We start from the raw sequence: 14,010 nt of genomic DNA on the forward strand, positions 1-14,010 counted from the left end.
GCTAGATGTGTCAAGAAGTTCCTTTTTTAAATAATGAAGAGTTCTTTTTAAAAAAAAACACTGAAGAATTAATTCTTTCCTTCATCAGTCAGCACAGCCCTATGGCCATTCTTTATTTTTGTGGGCCCAGACATCTTTGTTTACATGTGGCAGCCATTTTGTATGTTGTGACTAATGGACTGGGCAGTATATCACACATTGTGGTGGATGGGCTTTAGATGGTAGAAAGTTGCCTCAGTGTCTTCCTTCCGCTTACACCTGGGGCAGTGTTGTGGACTGAGACGTCTAAGCTTAATGTTTACATTGGGGAAACAATTAGTTTATCCTAAAGCCACTATGGTATAGTGGTTTGAGTGTAGGAGTATGACTCTGGAGACCAGGATTCGATTTCCTGCTCAACCATGAAAATCCACTGGGTGACCTTGGGCAAGTCACATATGCTCAGCCCCAGAAGACCCCGTGATAGGGTCATCTTAGAGTCACCATAAGCCAGAAATGTGTTGAAGGCACACAACAGCAACAAAGCTAGACATCACAAGTCTGTTTCTGTTATATGCCAAGAATTCTGGCTTACATCACTGTAAACCATGAATCCTGGTTTGTTAGTCCATAATGTGAGTTAACTGTTGGTTCAACAGCTTGATTATGCTCTTTGCACAAGGGTAAACAAACCAGGTGTGGACAGTTTAGGACAACAGTTGAACTATATGGTTTATTTTGCACATAGGAAACTGGATTTGTGAACCAATTGACAAACCCTGGCTAAAAACTGGGCTGGAAATTTTGACTTGTTAATAATAAATAAATAAAAATTTTATTTATATACCGCCCTTCCAACAGATCAGGGCGGTTGACAGCACGTTAAAACAATACAATAAAAACAGCAATGCAATACAAATTCAAGAAAAACAGAAAAGCCCCGAGTTAGCCAATCCCCTTGCCAGTGAAGAGGAAGGAGGCCCGTTGGACTTTAATCGGGGAATGCAGCTCTAAAAAGGAAGGTCTTTAAATCCCTCCTAAATTGGGCCAGGGAGGTGGCCGAGCGGAGCTCAATGGGCAGCGTATTCCAGAGGGCCGGGGCGGCGATGGAAAATGTCTTCCTAGTGGTGGAGACAAGCCTAGCCCCAGGAACCCTAAGTAGTTGCTGCCCAGATGTTATGAGGGTGCGGGACGGAATGTATGGGGAGAGGCGGTCCTTCAGGTATCCTGGGCCCAAGCCATTTAGGGCTTTATAGGTCATCACCAACACCTTATATTGCGCCCGGAAGCGAATCGGCAGCCAATGCAGATCTTTTAACACCGGTGTAATGTGGCTGGCCCTGGAAGTACCAGTTACCAGCCTGGCTGCCATGTTTTGTACCATTTGTAGCTTCCGGGTTTGGTATAAGGGTTGCCCCATGTAGAGTACATTGCAGAAGTCCAGTCTCGAGGTTACCAGAGCATGTACCACAGTTTCAAGGTCCCTCTGGGCCAGGTATGGACGCAGCTGGCGGATAAGCCGAAGCTGATGACAGGTGCTCTTGACCGTCGCATTCACCTGAGCAGTCAGGTGAAGGGACGAGTCAAGAAGCACCCCCAGACTGCGCACGGAGTCCTTCACAGGGAGCGTGACCCCGTTCAGGACAGGTGGAACCACCGCCATTCCTGGACCAGGGGAACCTATCACGAGTACCTCCGTTTTCTCTGGATTCAGCTTGAGTCGGTTTTCCCTCATCCAGCCCATTACTGACTCCAGACAGGCCGCGAGAGGAGAGACGCCATCCTCAGTCACTGCATCAGTCGGAGACATAGAGAAGATTATTTGGGTGTCATCAGCGTACTGATAACCCCGCGCCCCATGTCTCCAGATGATCTCTCCCAGCGGTTTCATGTAAATGTTAAATAGCATGGGAGACAGAATGGTTCCTTGAGGGACCCCAGTTTTAAGGGCCCTCTCATCGGAGCACACGTCTCCCAGCTGCACCATCTGGGACCTCCCAGAGAGGTAGGACCGGAACCACTGGAGCGCAGTGCCCCCGATTCCCACCTCTGCCAGGCGCCCCAGAAGGATACATACCATGGTCTATGGTATCGAAAGCCGTGTTTGGGCACAATAAACTAGATCTGCATAACTTGATGCATACTACACCTCACAATGGCTGTAGGGTTGATGGGAATTGCAATCCAAGACATGTCATCACCCTTCATATGCTCATGTGAAGACCCTGCCTTCTCTGTTTAGTCTGTTTACTCATCTGTATGAATGGGGAAAACAAAGCAGGAGAAAATAGGCATGTTGTGATTTTGTAAATTAGGATTTCTGACTTAAAGTCATGTGCAAATATAGCATCCCACCCATTCATATGGTGTAATTTAATTAAAATTTTTGCTAAGGATAAAAGGGAGGGCCAGTGTGGTCTTGTGGATTGAGTGTTGAAGGCAGACTCTGGAGGCCAGGGTTTGAATTCCCACTTGACATGGAAACCCATGTGATGATTTTGGGCAAGTCACACTCTCTCAGCCTCAGAGGAAGGCAAAAAGGTGGTTTAGAAAAGGGAAGCCACCTCTGGACAAATCTTCCAAGAAAAACCCAAACCACAACCCTGTTATAACTTCACCTTTGTTGTTGTGTGCCTTTGAATAATTTCCAGTTTATGGTGACCCTAAGGCGGGGTTTTCTTGGCAAGATTTGTTCAGAGGTTTGCTATTGCCTTCACCTGAGGCTGAGATAGTATGACTTGCCCATATTCACTCAGTGGGTTTCATAGCTGAGCTGGGAATCAAACCCTGGTCTGCAGAGTCATAGTCCAATCCCCAAACAACTATGACACTGTGGCTCTCCAGCTTCACCTTGGGGTCACCCTAATTTGGAAAAGAAGACACACAACACCAAAGAGAGGGCCTCTGAGCATACCTAAAGCATTTCCCCTTCCTCTGCTACCCTAGGCTGACAGCGTTTCAATACTGCCAAGACGCTGAGATTCTGGGAAACATTAAATTTGCTTGGATCTCTCCTTGCGCAAATGAAGCACTGGCAACCCTGGCCTTCAGGGTTGGGGAGGCGAAGGTAGGGCAAGAGTTGCCAGGAATTCACACTCATTATTCTGCCTCTGTCAGCTGGCCCATGGCGTGCGTGTGTGTTTTTTGTAAGTTGGGGGAGATCCCAGCCTGGCTTCAATTTGGGTGGTGGCCACCAGCCAGCTTGGAAAGAATGTTGGCTCTCCTTTGCGGAGGGAAGAAAGGAGCAGCACAGCCTTCTTTCCAGCTGTGTGGATTCCCTCATGAGCTTTCTGTAGGGTTTCTCTCTCTCTCTCTCTCTCTCTCTCTCTCTCTCTTTCCTTTTTTCACCTTCCTTTCTTCCTGGCCCCGTGGGAACCTCTGCCTGCTGGAGCTGAGGTCACACACTGCGGGAGGGAAAGAAATAAAGAACGAGAAGGCTGAATGAAAAAGAATGAGAGATCCCAAACCCTAGCCATGTATATGCTTACTTAGCTTACTTGCTAATTAGCTTACTTGCTGTTCACCGCTATGATCTTTGGAATAGCGGTATATAAATAAAACAAATTATTAATTATTATTATTATGCGTGGCCATGTTCATAGTGAGAAAGACATCTCTCCTGCATTGATGACCCCATCTATTCTAGCCTTCCTCCACCCCTAGAATTGGATTTTTCATAAATTTTGGAAGGAGAAAGTTGAGAGAATCCTATAGACTCAGTTGTGTCTGTGTGTGCTGTGTGCCTTGAAGTCATTTTGGACTTATGGCAACCCTAAGGTGAATTTACTGCAGGGACTTCTTGCCAAGTTTCTTCAGAGGGGGTTTGCCATTGCTATCCTCTGAGGCTGAGAGAGTGTGACTTGTCCAAAGTCACCCAGTGGGTTTTCATGGCCAAGGGGGGATTCAAACCCTGCTCTCCAAATTACTATGCCATGCTGACTCTCATGCACTCAGTATCTTCCCTTCTTTCCCAGTAGTGGCTTCTTGAGGTTATGCTTAGCTTAATTTAAACAACTTGGACAACTCTTAAAATATGCATTGTTGGCTACTTCTACCAGTTCTCCCTCAGCCGACCTTTCTCCAGGCATTTGGGATGGCAGTTCCCATCATTCTCACTGTGTACATCACAGACTGTGCTAAAGGATGTGGATAGTTGTCTTACAAACCATCTGGAGAGCATCATTCTAGGGCAGTGGTTCCCAAGCTTTTGGTCCTCCAGATGTTTGGGATTTGAGCTTCCAGAACTCCCGACTGTCGGCCAAGCTGGCTGGGGCTTCTGGGAGCTGAAGTCCAAAACATTTAGAGGGCCAAAGTTTGGTGACCATTGGTTTAGAGGATGCTCTGTAAAGCCTGGTCCTTCAACCCATGCTTCTGCCTGCCTTGTCCATCCATCCCTTCCCTTAACATCTCAGGCCTGGGTTTCTCTCTAGCTTTCTAATACAGGAACTTGGATGCCAAATTTGGGTCAGTGGCTCAGCCAGGGGTGGGAACAGAGCAGGGTTATTTTTCACCCCAGTTCCAAAAAAATCATCATCTTTCCATCCCAGGATCCTACTGGCAAGAGATGAGATCAAGCCAAGCCCAACCCTGCTGGATTTTTTTGCAAGAGGGGCAGAGGGAGGGAGGGAGGGTGGTGTGACATGCTCCCATTCCTTCCCTACTGCTCCCCCTTCCCCCTTCCCCCCCCACCATCTCGGCCTTGCTAATTCCAGCTGTGTTTTGAACACATCTTTTTCCTCCTGCCCCACATCTGTAATTGCTTCCAGATGTGGCAGCCACGAAAGCAAGATGAGATCAGCGCCTGGGACTTTGGCCAAGTGCACGGGACCCAGAGGGACAGCCAACAGAGTGGAAGGGAGGGGAAAGCAACATAGCTAGGGCAGATTCAGGCCTCCAACTCCAGCCCCCTGTGTTTTCAGAGCTTCCAGTGCCCCCCAGTCTCACCACAGCTCAGCAGACAGCCAAGGAGATGGTTGGGACATTCCAGCTGATGTCTGGCTCTTTGGCCCTGCCAGGTTCCACTGCATTATTCCTAACTCAGGCTGCATCTGCACTGCAGAAATAATCCAGTTTGACCCTTTAACTCCCATGGCTCAATGCTATAAAATTCTGGGAACTGTAGTTAGTTATGGTACCAGAAAGATGGCTAAATATCTCCCCAAACTACAAAACCCAGAATTCCATAGCCTTGAGCCATAGCAGTTAAAGTGGGGTCAATCTGGATTATTTCTGCAGTGCAGATGCAGCCTTAGTTGATCAGTGGCAGGGCTGTATAATTGGCATCACATTGGCAGAGACAGGATACAGGGGTCTGTGTGCCATGAATGCATCTCAGGTGGTTTGATTTTTATATAGTATTGTGTGTCTTTAGTAACTGTCATTTGTTTTAACCCTTTAAATTCTTATTTTTCCCTGCTAGATTTTTTGACTTACATCCAACGTAATTACTGTATATGCTCATGTGTAAGTCTAGAAATTGTAGTCAAAAAAATTGACCCAGAAAAACCTGAGTCGGCTTATCCATGGGTCAGTTTAAGAACTGTACTTTAACTCTTATTTTAAAAGGAACCATCCCCTTGTGCAATCTGTCCTGAAAGTACTCACACCCCTCTGCTCTCTCATCCATCCATCCTTTAGCATGGGCACGAACAGTTATGCCCGCTGGGGTTAAGTTATTTGGCATTGTTTTCCTTTGCTTCATTCTGTGGTGCACAAACTTTGGTCCCCCAGATGTTTTTGACTTCATATCCCAGAATTCCTGACTATTGGCCAAGCTGGCTGGGACTTCTGGGAGCTGAAGTCCAAAACACCTGGAAGACCAAAGTTTAGGAACCACTACATATCCTTTGTAACATGCCCCTAAGTTTTACCTTTGACTTATCCACAGATCATATCAAAATCCATAATTTTGGCCCCAAAACCTGCCTTCAACTTATACATGAGGTCGACTGAGTTGAGTGTATACAGTACTCCTCCCATTCCCTCAGACATCCAAAGTTGCCTTCAACAGAAATAGATGCCAGCTATTTATAACAAGCACACTGATGTCTCCTACACAATAAATATGGCTAAGCCTTCAGCCTCCAGAGGCTGGACCAAAATGTGATCAACATTCCTCCAGAGAGGACCAAAAACATTCTTCCAGAAGGGGATCAAAATGTGATCAACAGAGGTGAAGTTTTACAGATCAGCGCATGTAGAAATTGGAGCACAGTTCCCCCGGCTGTGTGCTGCGCCAACTCAACCAGTTCCCGCACCAAACAAAACAACAACAACCACCCCCAAGACACCCAATTTTCCAGAATTGTTGCCTTGATTGGCAAAGCAAAATACTAGGAAGCAAGATTTCAAAATAAACATTGCACAATAGGATGAGGCAGGATAGCAATTTTGAGAGGGAGTGCCACTTTCTTTCAAAAACAAGCAAGCTAGAATGCTATACAATTTCGAATGGGGACAGGGAAACAGAAGATTTCACTCTTCCTGTTCGCCTTGCGAAGTCGTCACATCCAAAGCCGGTCTTGGCTGTTTGGCACTAGAATCTGCCAAAGATGATCTTATGCATCTAATTTTGGCAAGGAAACAATAGCAGACCATCCTGTTTCCTGGTCATTCTCTCTAACAAGTCCATTTCGCTCACCCGTTTTAACTGGGTAACCCATCCTGAGTTGTGAGAAGCAGCTATGTGAAATCAACAATGAGCATTTCATTTGCTATTACAGATGGAAAGCCTGTGGACCTCCAGATACAATTAATTCCAACTTCATCCTTGACCATTGGTTATACTTGCTGAGATTAATGGGATTTGGAATCAAGCAGCCCCTGGAGGATCAGATTCTCTAGCCTTGCCACAGTTGAAACCTTAAGATAATGCTACAAGCTTATTCCACTTTGAAAGTGATGTGTAAGTACAGTCAGCCCTCTGTATCCATGGATTCTACATCAACCACAGTTTGAAAATATCCATAAATATTTCCCCCCCAAAAAAACAAACCTTGATTCGGTTGCTTTATAGATGCCATTTTTACTATTCCATTGTAAATTGTGAGATTTGAACATCCACAAATTGTGGTATCCACAGGGTCCTGAAATTAAACCCCAGGAGATACCAAGGACCCACGGTACTTTTAAACAAAATATCCTTTATAGGCATTCTGATATAATTCAGAACCGTAAGAGGGCATTACTAGGTACCTCCTTCAATATATCTTTACCAGTTTCCTGCTTCAGCATTTGGAATAATTCTAAATTTTACCGGGGAGAGCAGAAGGATTGACAAAAATAAGGCATCGTGGTTGGAAGGAGGGACAAAGACAATGTCAACATTGTCTGTATTACTTCATCCTTGGAAGCTGTAGAAACTGTAATGCTGACAAACATGAGTCCAGTGGGACTGTTACTAGGAAGAGCTTTCTAATTAAAGGAGGTGATGTATTGGAGCAATATGCCAAAAACTTTAAGCCATCATCACTAGTGCCCAAGAAAAGGTTGGACAGAGCTACTGAGATCCATGGAGGAGAAAAAAAACTTGACGGTTTTGAAGAGCCCTCCTAGGCAAATATTCCAAAGGTCTCCATCCTTAAACCCCATTGTATCCCCCGCCTCAATAAAGGATTACGTAGGAATCCTGCAGACAACAACAGTTTGGGTTTGGAGCCCTATGATTGCCATTTATGTATGATCCAACATATTCTTATTGACAGCTAGTACTAGGTAATCTCTGTGGTTAACAGCCGCAAACATCATATCTTCCAACATTTCATAGATGAAAACTAGGACAGATGTAGCCAACCAACATGAGAGTGCGGTCAAGGAAGATGGCAAAAGTTATTAATGAAGGAAAAGGCAAGGGTGCAGTGGTTTGCTTTTGCCTGAGCTGACTGGAAGATTCCACTCCCTCATTTCCTCTCATCAGTGCTAAGTTAAGTGAGTGCAAACTACTTTTGTACTTTGGAAAGGGGAGTATCTTGCCAAAGAGCTAAGGAAGCAAGCTAGTGTAGGGAATCAGAAGAAGGTTGCGTGCCAAAAACCATTCTATTTTACTACAGAGGCAGAGAATTCATGAGGGCCAGCCATCATAGGCAACTATCATGCTTTATCTATTGGTAAGGTTTGGCCACTTGGAGATAATATCAGCCTACAGGATTCATCCAAGTGCAAAACACTCCCAATTGCTGTAAAAATCCTGATGTATTTTTTTATTCTGTAGGTGTAAAGCTTTCCTCTAAAATAATAGGCTGAAATCTTATAGAGACAGTTACCTGGGAGATAGGCTGCTGCCACACTGCAGAATTAATGCTATGGCTCAATGCTATGGAATCCTGGGATTTGTAGTTTTCTGTGGCACCAGAGCTCTCTGACAGAAAAGGCTAACTATCTCACAAAATGATAAACCTCAAAATTGCATAGCACTGAGCCATAGCAGTTAAAGCGGTGTCAAGCTGCCTTAATTCTGTAGTGTAGATGCAGCCTAAATCGCACTGGACTTAAATGGGATTTACATACTTCTAAGTACATAGACACAGAACTAAACTGTGAATGCACCAATCCCATATTATTCATTTTTGTGCCTGCCTTTCCAAATTTTGGTCCAACGAAAACTGGGAGGGAACAAACATTTAAGAAAACTATCCACATTCCCCAGAGTAATTTTCCCCCAAAAGGAAAAATAAATCACACTTTCATACAAAATACTACTAAAAGGGGGGAAATTCCAGCATTTATTGGTTTTTTTTAAAAAAAAATTATTTGGTGATTCTTTTTTCAATAACAAAATAGTTGTGAACAACTTGTGAGGGGACAAAAATAATAATAATTCTTCTAAAGCTTCCAGCATTTTAAATCCATTTCTACCCAGAAATGGGACCTTTATTGCTAAATGTTGAAAGGAGTAACAGAATTGAACAGCCTACAGGCTCCCAGCAATATATGTATATTTCCCTCCCAATGAATGGGTGTTTATTATTAATAGCAAAATAATAACAATAATAACAATACTAAAGTGGAACCATAAAAATATTATTAAAAAGCCCACCCCAAAACACAAAATGTATCGTTAAACACAGTTTAATTCCGTTTGGAGACCATTTGAAAAACACACAACCCCAAGCCCCCGTTAAAAATGGTCTGAACAGGAGAGAGTTAAGACATCCTCAATCCCGGCCTGCAGGAATTTGGGGGTTCTCCTCCCACCCCATTCTATTTTCACCCACCCTGTTAATGCACTATTTTTTAACTTTTGTTTTTTAAAAAAGGCATTTCTATAGAATAATTAAAATTACATATTCAACATTTTTTTCAAAAAAAAATTAACATTTTTCCCCTAAGACAGGAGGTTAAGGCAGAGTTCTCTGGTGCAATACCAATTTTTCTTCCTCTTTGGATCTCCTTTTTGTTGTTGTTTCTTTCTTTTGCAAACTTCCACTTTGGTGTTCGTTTGTTTGTTTGTTGGATCCAGAATTGATAAGAAGTGACAATTGTAAACTTTGTGCAAGTATAGTCAGGTGTCGGAGAGTAAACATTTTAGCAAACCTGGCTCGCCATCTCCATCTCCATCCCATCTCCCATGACTACTTTCCTCCTCCTCCTCCTCCTCCTCCTCCAGACCACCGCAACCATTCTCCCATCTCCCATACTCTCAAACATGCTTCATTTGCTGTTGTGTTCATGTACCAATGGCCCATTCCCTTTCCAGATGTGGCCCATTAAGATGCCTCCCCAACCCTGAGAGGGATGGGCAGATGTGCCACGCCCCCATATTTTGACTCCGCCCTCTTATGTACCAACATGCGCCCTCCCTGCTATTTTCTATATGGACCGCTACATCTATTGGTCCTCGCCCAATGGAATGATATTGTTCCCTTTGGAATGCTTAATTCCATTCCACCAACTTTTAACCCCTCCCCTTGGAATGTTACAGCTTCCCTTCCCCACTAACATTTGCATAGCTCCTCCCACTATTTAGCCAAATCCAAAATTCCCCAAATATTTGAAGCCATGCCCATTTAGTTTAAAGACCCCCTTCCCTCATTCTTCAGTAACCCAACAATGGACATCACCCTTGGTTCCACCATCAACCATCAACCTTGGATGGTTCCACCATCAACCCAACCTTGGAAAGAAGGGCAAGAAGGGAGGGGAGGATAAAAGAGATTATCTATGGAGGACCAGAGCTGGGATAGGAAGAAAGAGATCTTGGGACCCATATTTTGGACCGTGGGGTGATAATTTAACCTTTGTCTCACCGGTTCTAGAAGGGGAACCTTAGTGGATGTTTGTTGTTAGGTTGATATTGGGTTTTGCAAGTCTTTTTTGCAAGACTTTTGCAAGACTTTTGCAAAGTCTCTTTTTTTTCCTAAGGAGGCCAATGGATGCCCCATCGTGGCCACAGTGGGGTTGGTGGAACCAAAACCAGCATGGAGAGAGGTCCTCTTTCGCCTCCCTCCTCAAATGTTACATAAATGAGCATGCTCAGCACACCCACCGTGCGGGATATTAAGAGGAGGAAGAGGAGGAAGAGAGGGAACGCTAAGCAATGGCGGGAGGAGGAAAACGGGGGTAGAGGAGATGGAAAGTGGACATAGAGCTACATATACTGATGCTGAAGGAAAAGGCAAAGGAGGAGATTTTGGAAATGAAGGAATGGGAGAACGGGGAGGAGAAGTCATGTTTAAGAAAGCTGCACAGGAGGAGGGCAGAAGGGACCAGAAGGTGGATGAGAAAAGAAGATGGGAATGTGTCAGGAAAGGAGGGAGCAGATGGTGGCAAGAAAAAATGAAGAAACACAGATGAGCCAACTAAAGGGAAGGGGGTTCAAGAAAGTAGAGTAGGAGGTGAGATGGTGACAAATGGCAGGAGACAAGAGTAGAGAGGAGTGGCCTGCCCTCCCAGCCAAGGTGGGACGCTCCTCACCCTGTCACACCTTGTCCAGCAGAGAACGCTGGCAATACAGCAACCGTTTGGGTGTCCCGTAGCGCTTGAAGATAAGAATGGCGATGCCCAGTGCGCAGATGGTGAGGAGAAGCAGGATAGGTAAAACCACAGCAGCCGCGTTCACCGCCCCTTCGCTGCCATTGTCCACCTCAATAATGATCACTTCTTCTCCCTCGCGTCGGTCATCTGAACTACATCCCATCCAGTCCCGGAGCACTGACTTGGGATATCCTGGCTCCACCTTCAGCTTCTCATTATTGAATTTCCAATAACGGTCGCCCTTGTAAAAGTAGGTGAAAACTGTGCCAGGAGGTTAAGCCAGACAAAGCAAGAAAGATGGGGAAGAAAAGGAAAAGGAATTAACTGCAGAGGAAAGAAACCCAAAAGGAACAATAGATATCTTTGTCCAAGGAAGTTCAGGAGGGAATTGTGAAATTCCAAAACCCATTTTGTAGGAAAGTGGGATTTGTCATATGTCAACTTAAAACCCTGGTTTTCAGTTTCAGGCTGATAATCTTCTTTCCGTGTTCAAATGTAGAATTCAAATACTGCAAAGACTGGGCTTCATGATTTAAACCAGTGTTTCTCAAACTTTGGTTCTCCAAATGTTTAAGACTTCAACTTCCAGAGGCCCCAGCTAGCGTAGCCAACAGTCAGGAATTATAGGAACGGAAGACCAAAACATTTGGGGAGCAAAGTTTGGGAAACATTGGTTTAAACTCTGACATCCAAATGTTATTTTCTCAATTGTGTTTTCAGTATGAACTCAGTTTTTCATTTCAGTCCCCCTTTTAAAAAAAGAAATCTGACATGAAGCTCACATTCCGTCTGTAAATTATTATGCTAAAACCAGATTTCATTTGGAACATTTTTAGAAAGAATATCTATTTCACACTGAGCATTTTCTTTGGGTTAGATCAGCATTTAATTATACTGTACTCTGATGAAAGCACTGACAGTCCAGTTAGTCATTACTAACTTAACTCCCACTATTTCAGTGGGTCTACCTTAAGTATGACTAAGTCTGGATCAAACCCATTATTTTGAATACAATTTTTTGAAAGCAAACCGTGACTTCTTCTTTTCATTTTACATTAGAAATGTCCAAGAGTAGCCTTTGATTCCAGGTCAGCAAATTTAAGGCTGGCTTTTCAATGCCAATTCTGTTTTTTAGAAAAGGCATTTCAGATTTTATTTAGGCAAAACAGTTTTCTGATCCAAGATAGGAAAAGTCCTTCTCAAAAATACACATATGATCAAAACTCAATTCATTTTAATAAATTATTGCTAGTTGTCATTGCTGAATCATTTTATGAACACACACTTACTCATCAATGACAATCAACAACAGTTCACTAATTAAATCGTATGACATATCAAAGGATTATTATCAGGGATTGCAAACTAAATGACTTATTTTAAAAAAAAACACTTCTGGTTTTTTTTAATTATTCATATTTTTTTAAGTCTGGCTATTATTACTATTTTCCAACCCTCTTACTGGAACAAGAATGACTGTTTGAATTAACTTTAACAGTTTATTGTTAGCTGGTCATTGCCAGACCATTATCCAGTGTCAGTTGCTTCTTTTGAATTACTTTCTTTTATAGTGCAAGAAATCTCACATAAAGGGGTTAAAAATGAAGTTAACATAAGTTCAACCAAAAAGTGATTTCAAAGAGCACTTTCTAAAGAACAATTATTAATTAAGCTAGAAGCCATAACATCTAAACTGCATTTTGCTGCTTAATTTTCTGATTTAAGCCTTATACTGGTGTAGTTCTACATATTAATGTCAAAAAAAATGTTTTTAACAGTGATTGCTTTTAAAAAACTGGTTTGTTTTTTAACCCTGATTATTAGTAATTAGCAATTTGACCATCTTTATACTGACTGAAATTTATATGGAAGAGATAACTGGACGTAACAAGTCCATCTGAAGGGATGTGATAGATCTTCTTTGCATCCTTAGCATTACGTTCCTTTATGAGATTCCTGTGGATAGCAAAGATTGGCAGGCAAGAGGGAAAACATACCCTCACTGCAATGCTAAGCAAACCCAAGTAGGACAGAAAGTAATTTAGATTTAAACTCTCACTCAGCCATAAGATTCCTGTGTGTCCACACTCTCTCAGCATAACTAATCACCCAAGATAAACCTGATAATGTTCTTTTTTCACACAATGGCTTTCCTACACCGATGACACTGCTGTGTGACAGAATGTTAGGAACTGGATGTTATATACAGAGAAGTCCATGCTAGGAAGTGGGTTCTTTTTCTCCACTTTTCTTCCCTTTCTGTAGGTTAAATCTGCACTGTAGAAATAATGCAGTTTGATACCACTTTAACTGACATGTCTCAGTGCTATGAAATTCTGGAGTTTATACTTTTGTGGGATAGTTAGCCTTCTCTGTCAGTGAGCTCTGGTGCCACAACAAGCTACAAATCCCACAGAAATTAAAGCAGTGTCAAACTTCATTACTATATCTGCAGTGCAGATTAGACCACAGTGACATCCCAGTCTTTACATCCCTCTTACCTTCATCGCTGGCCATAAAGGCCCCCCGGGGTGAGTCAGGGATCCCTCCCCAGACATCAATGTTTTTGGGGTAGTCGGCCTCAACAGTTCGGCTCTCTTCATTAAAGCGGTAATATCTGAGTAATGAAAAAGGAAAGTTGCATTCGATTTCAGAGGTTAAAGAGGATGGCAAGTAATTAATTTGGTTCCCATTTGCAGCAGTGCTCCTAATATGGTTGGTTGGAAGATGACAGTGATGGTAATCACAGTTCCTTGTGATGGTCAGAAGATGCCTTAATTAACTCTTGGGATTCATCATAACACAATGTGGTGTGAGCCGCTAGTTCAAATGGCAATTAGAAAGGTTTAAGGTAACGTCACAGATAGCTAACTATCACACTGTTTTCTGAGCTTCTAATGAATATCTATTTAAGCAGAGCTGGAGAGAAGAGATTAATCTTTGATCTCATCCAGCAAGGCATGAGACCAAGAAAATCCCTAATGGAAAAGGTCCCACTGATTTGATTTCCAGGAGGCGACAAGCCTAGCAATATAGAGCAAATAGGCAACTATAGGGGAA

General features: G+C 43.2%; 1 protein-coding gene across 1 annotated transcript in view; it reads right to left on the minus strand.

Moving 5' to 3' along the window:
* Positions 1–8,698: 8,698 nt before the first annotated feature.
* Positions 8,699–14,010, minus strand: part of LOC149304190 (matrix metalloproteinase-14-like) — a 29,576-nt gene continuing 24,264 nt past the window's right edge. The window contains exons 9-10 of the mRNA XM_089481175.1: positions 13,452–13,567; positions 8,699–11,211 (exon numbers count right to left, since the gene is read on the minus strand). Of these exons, the coding sequence (XP_089337301.1) occupies positions 10,895–11,211; positions 13,452–13,567 (433 nt within the window). The 3' untranslated portion in view covers positions 8,699–10,894. The remainder of the gene's footprint in view (positions 11,212–13,451; positions 13,568–14,010) is intronic.

The sequence above is a fragment of the Sceloporus occidentalis genome, unplaced genomic scaffold (assembly GCF_023333645.1).
Source record: "Sceloporus occidentalis isolate IW3139 unplaced genomic scaffold, rSceOcc1.0.p SCAF_14, whole genome shotgun sequence".
NCBI classification, from domain to species: Eukaryota; Metazoa; Chordata; class Lepidosauria; order Squamata; family Phrynosomatidae; genus Sceloporus; species Sceloporus occidentalis.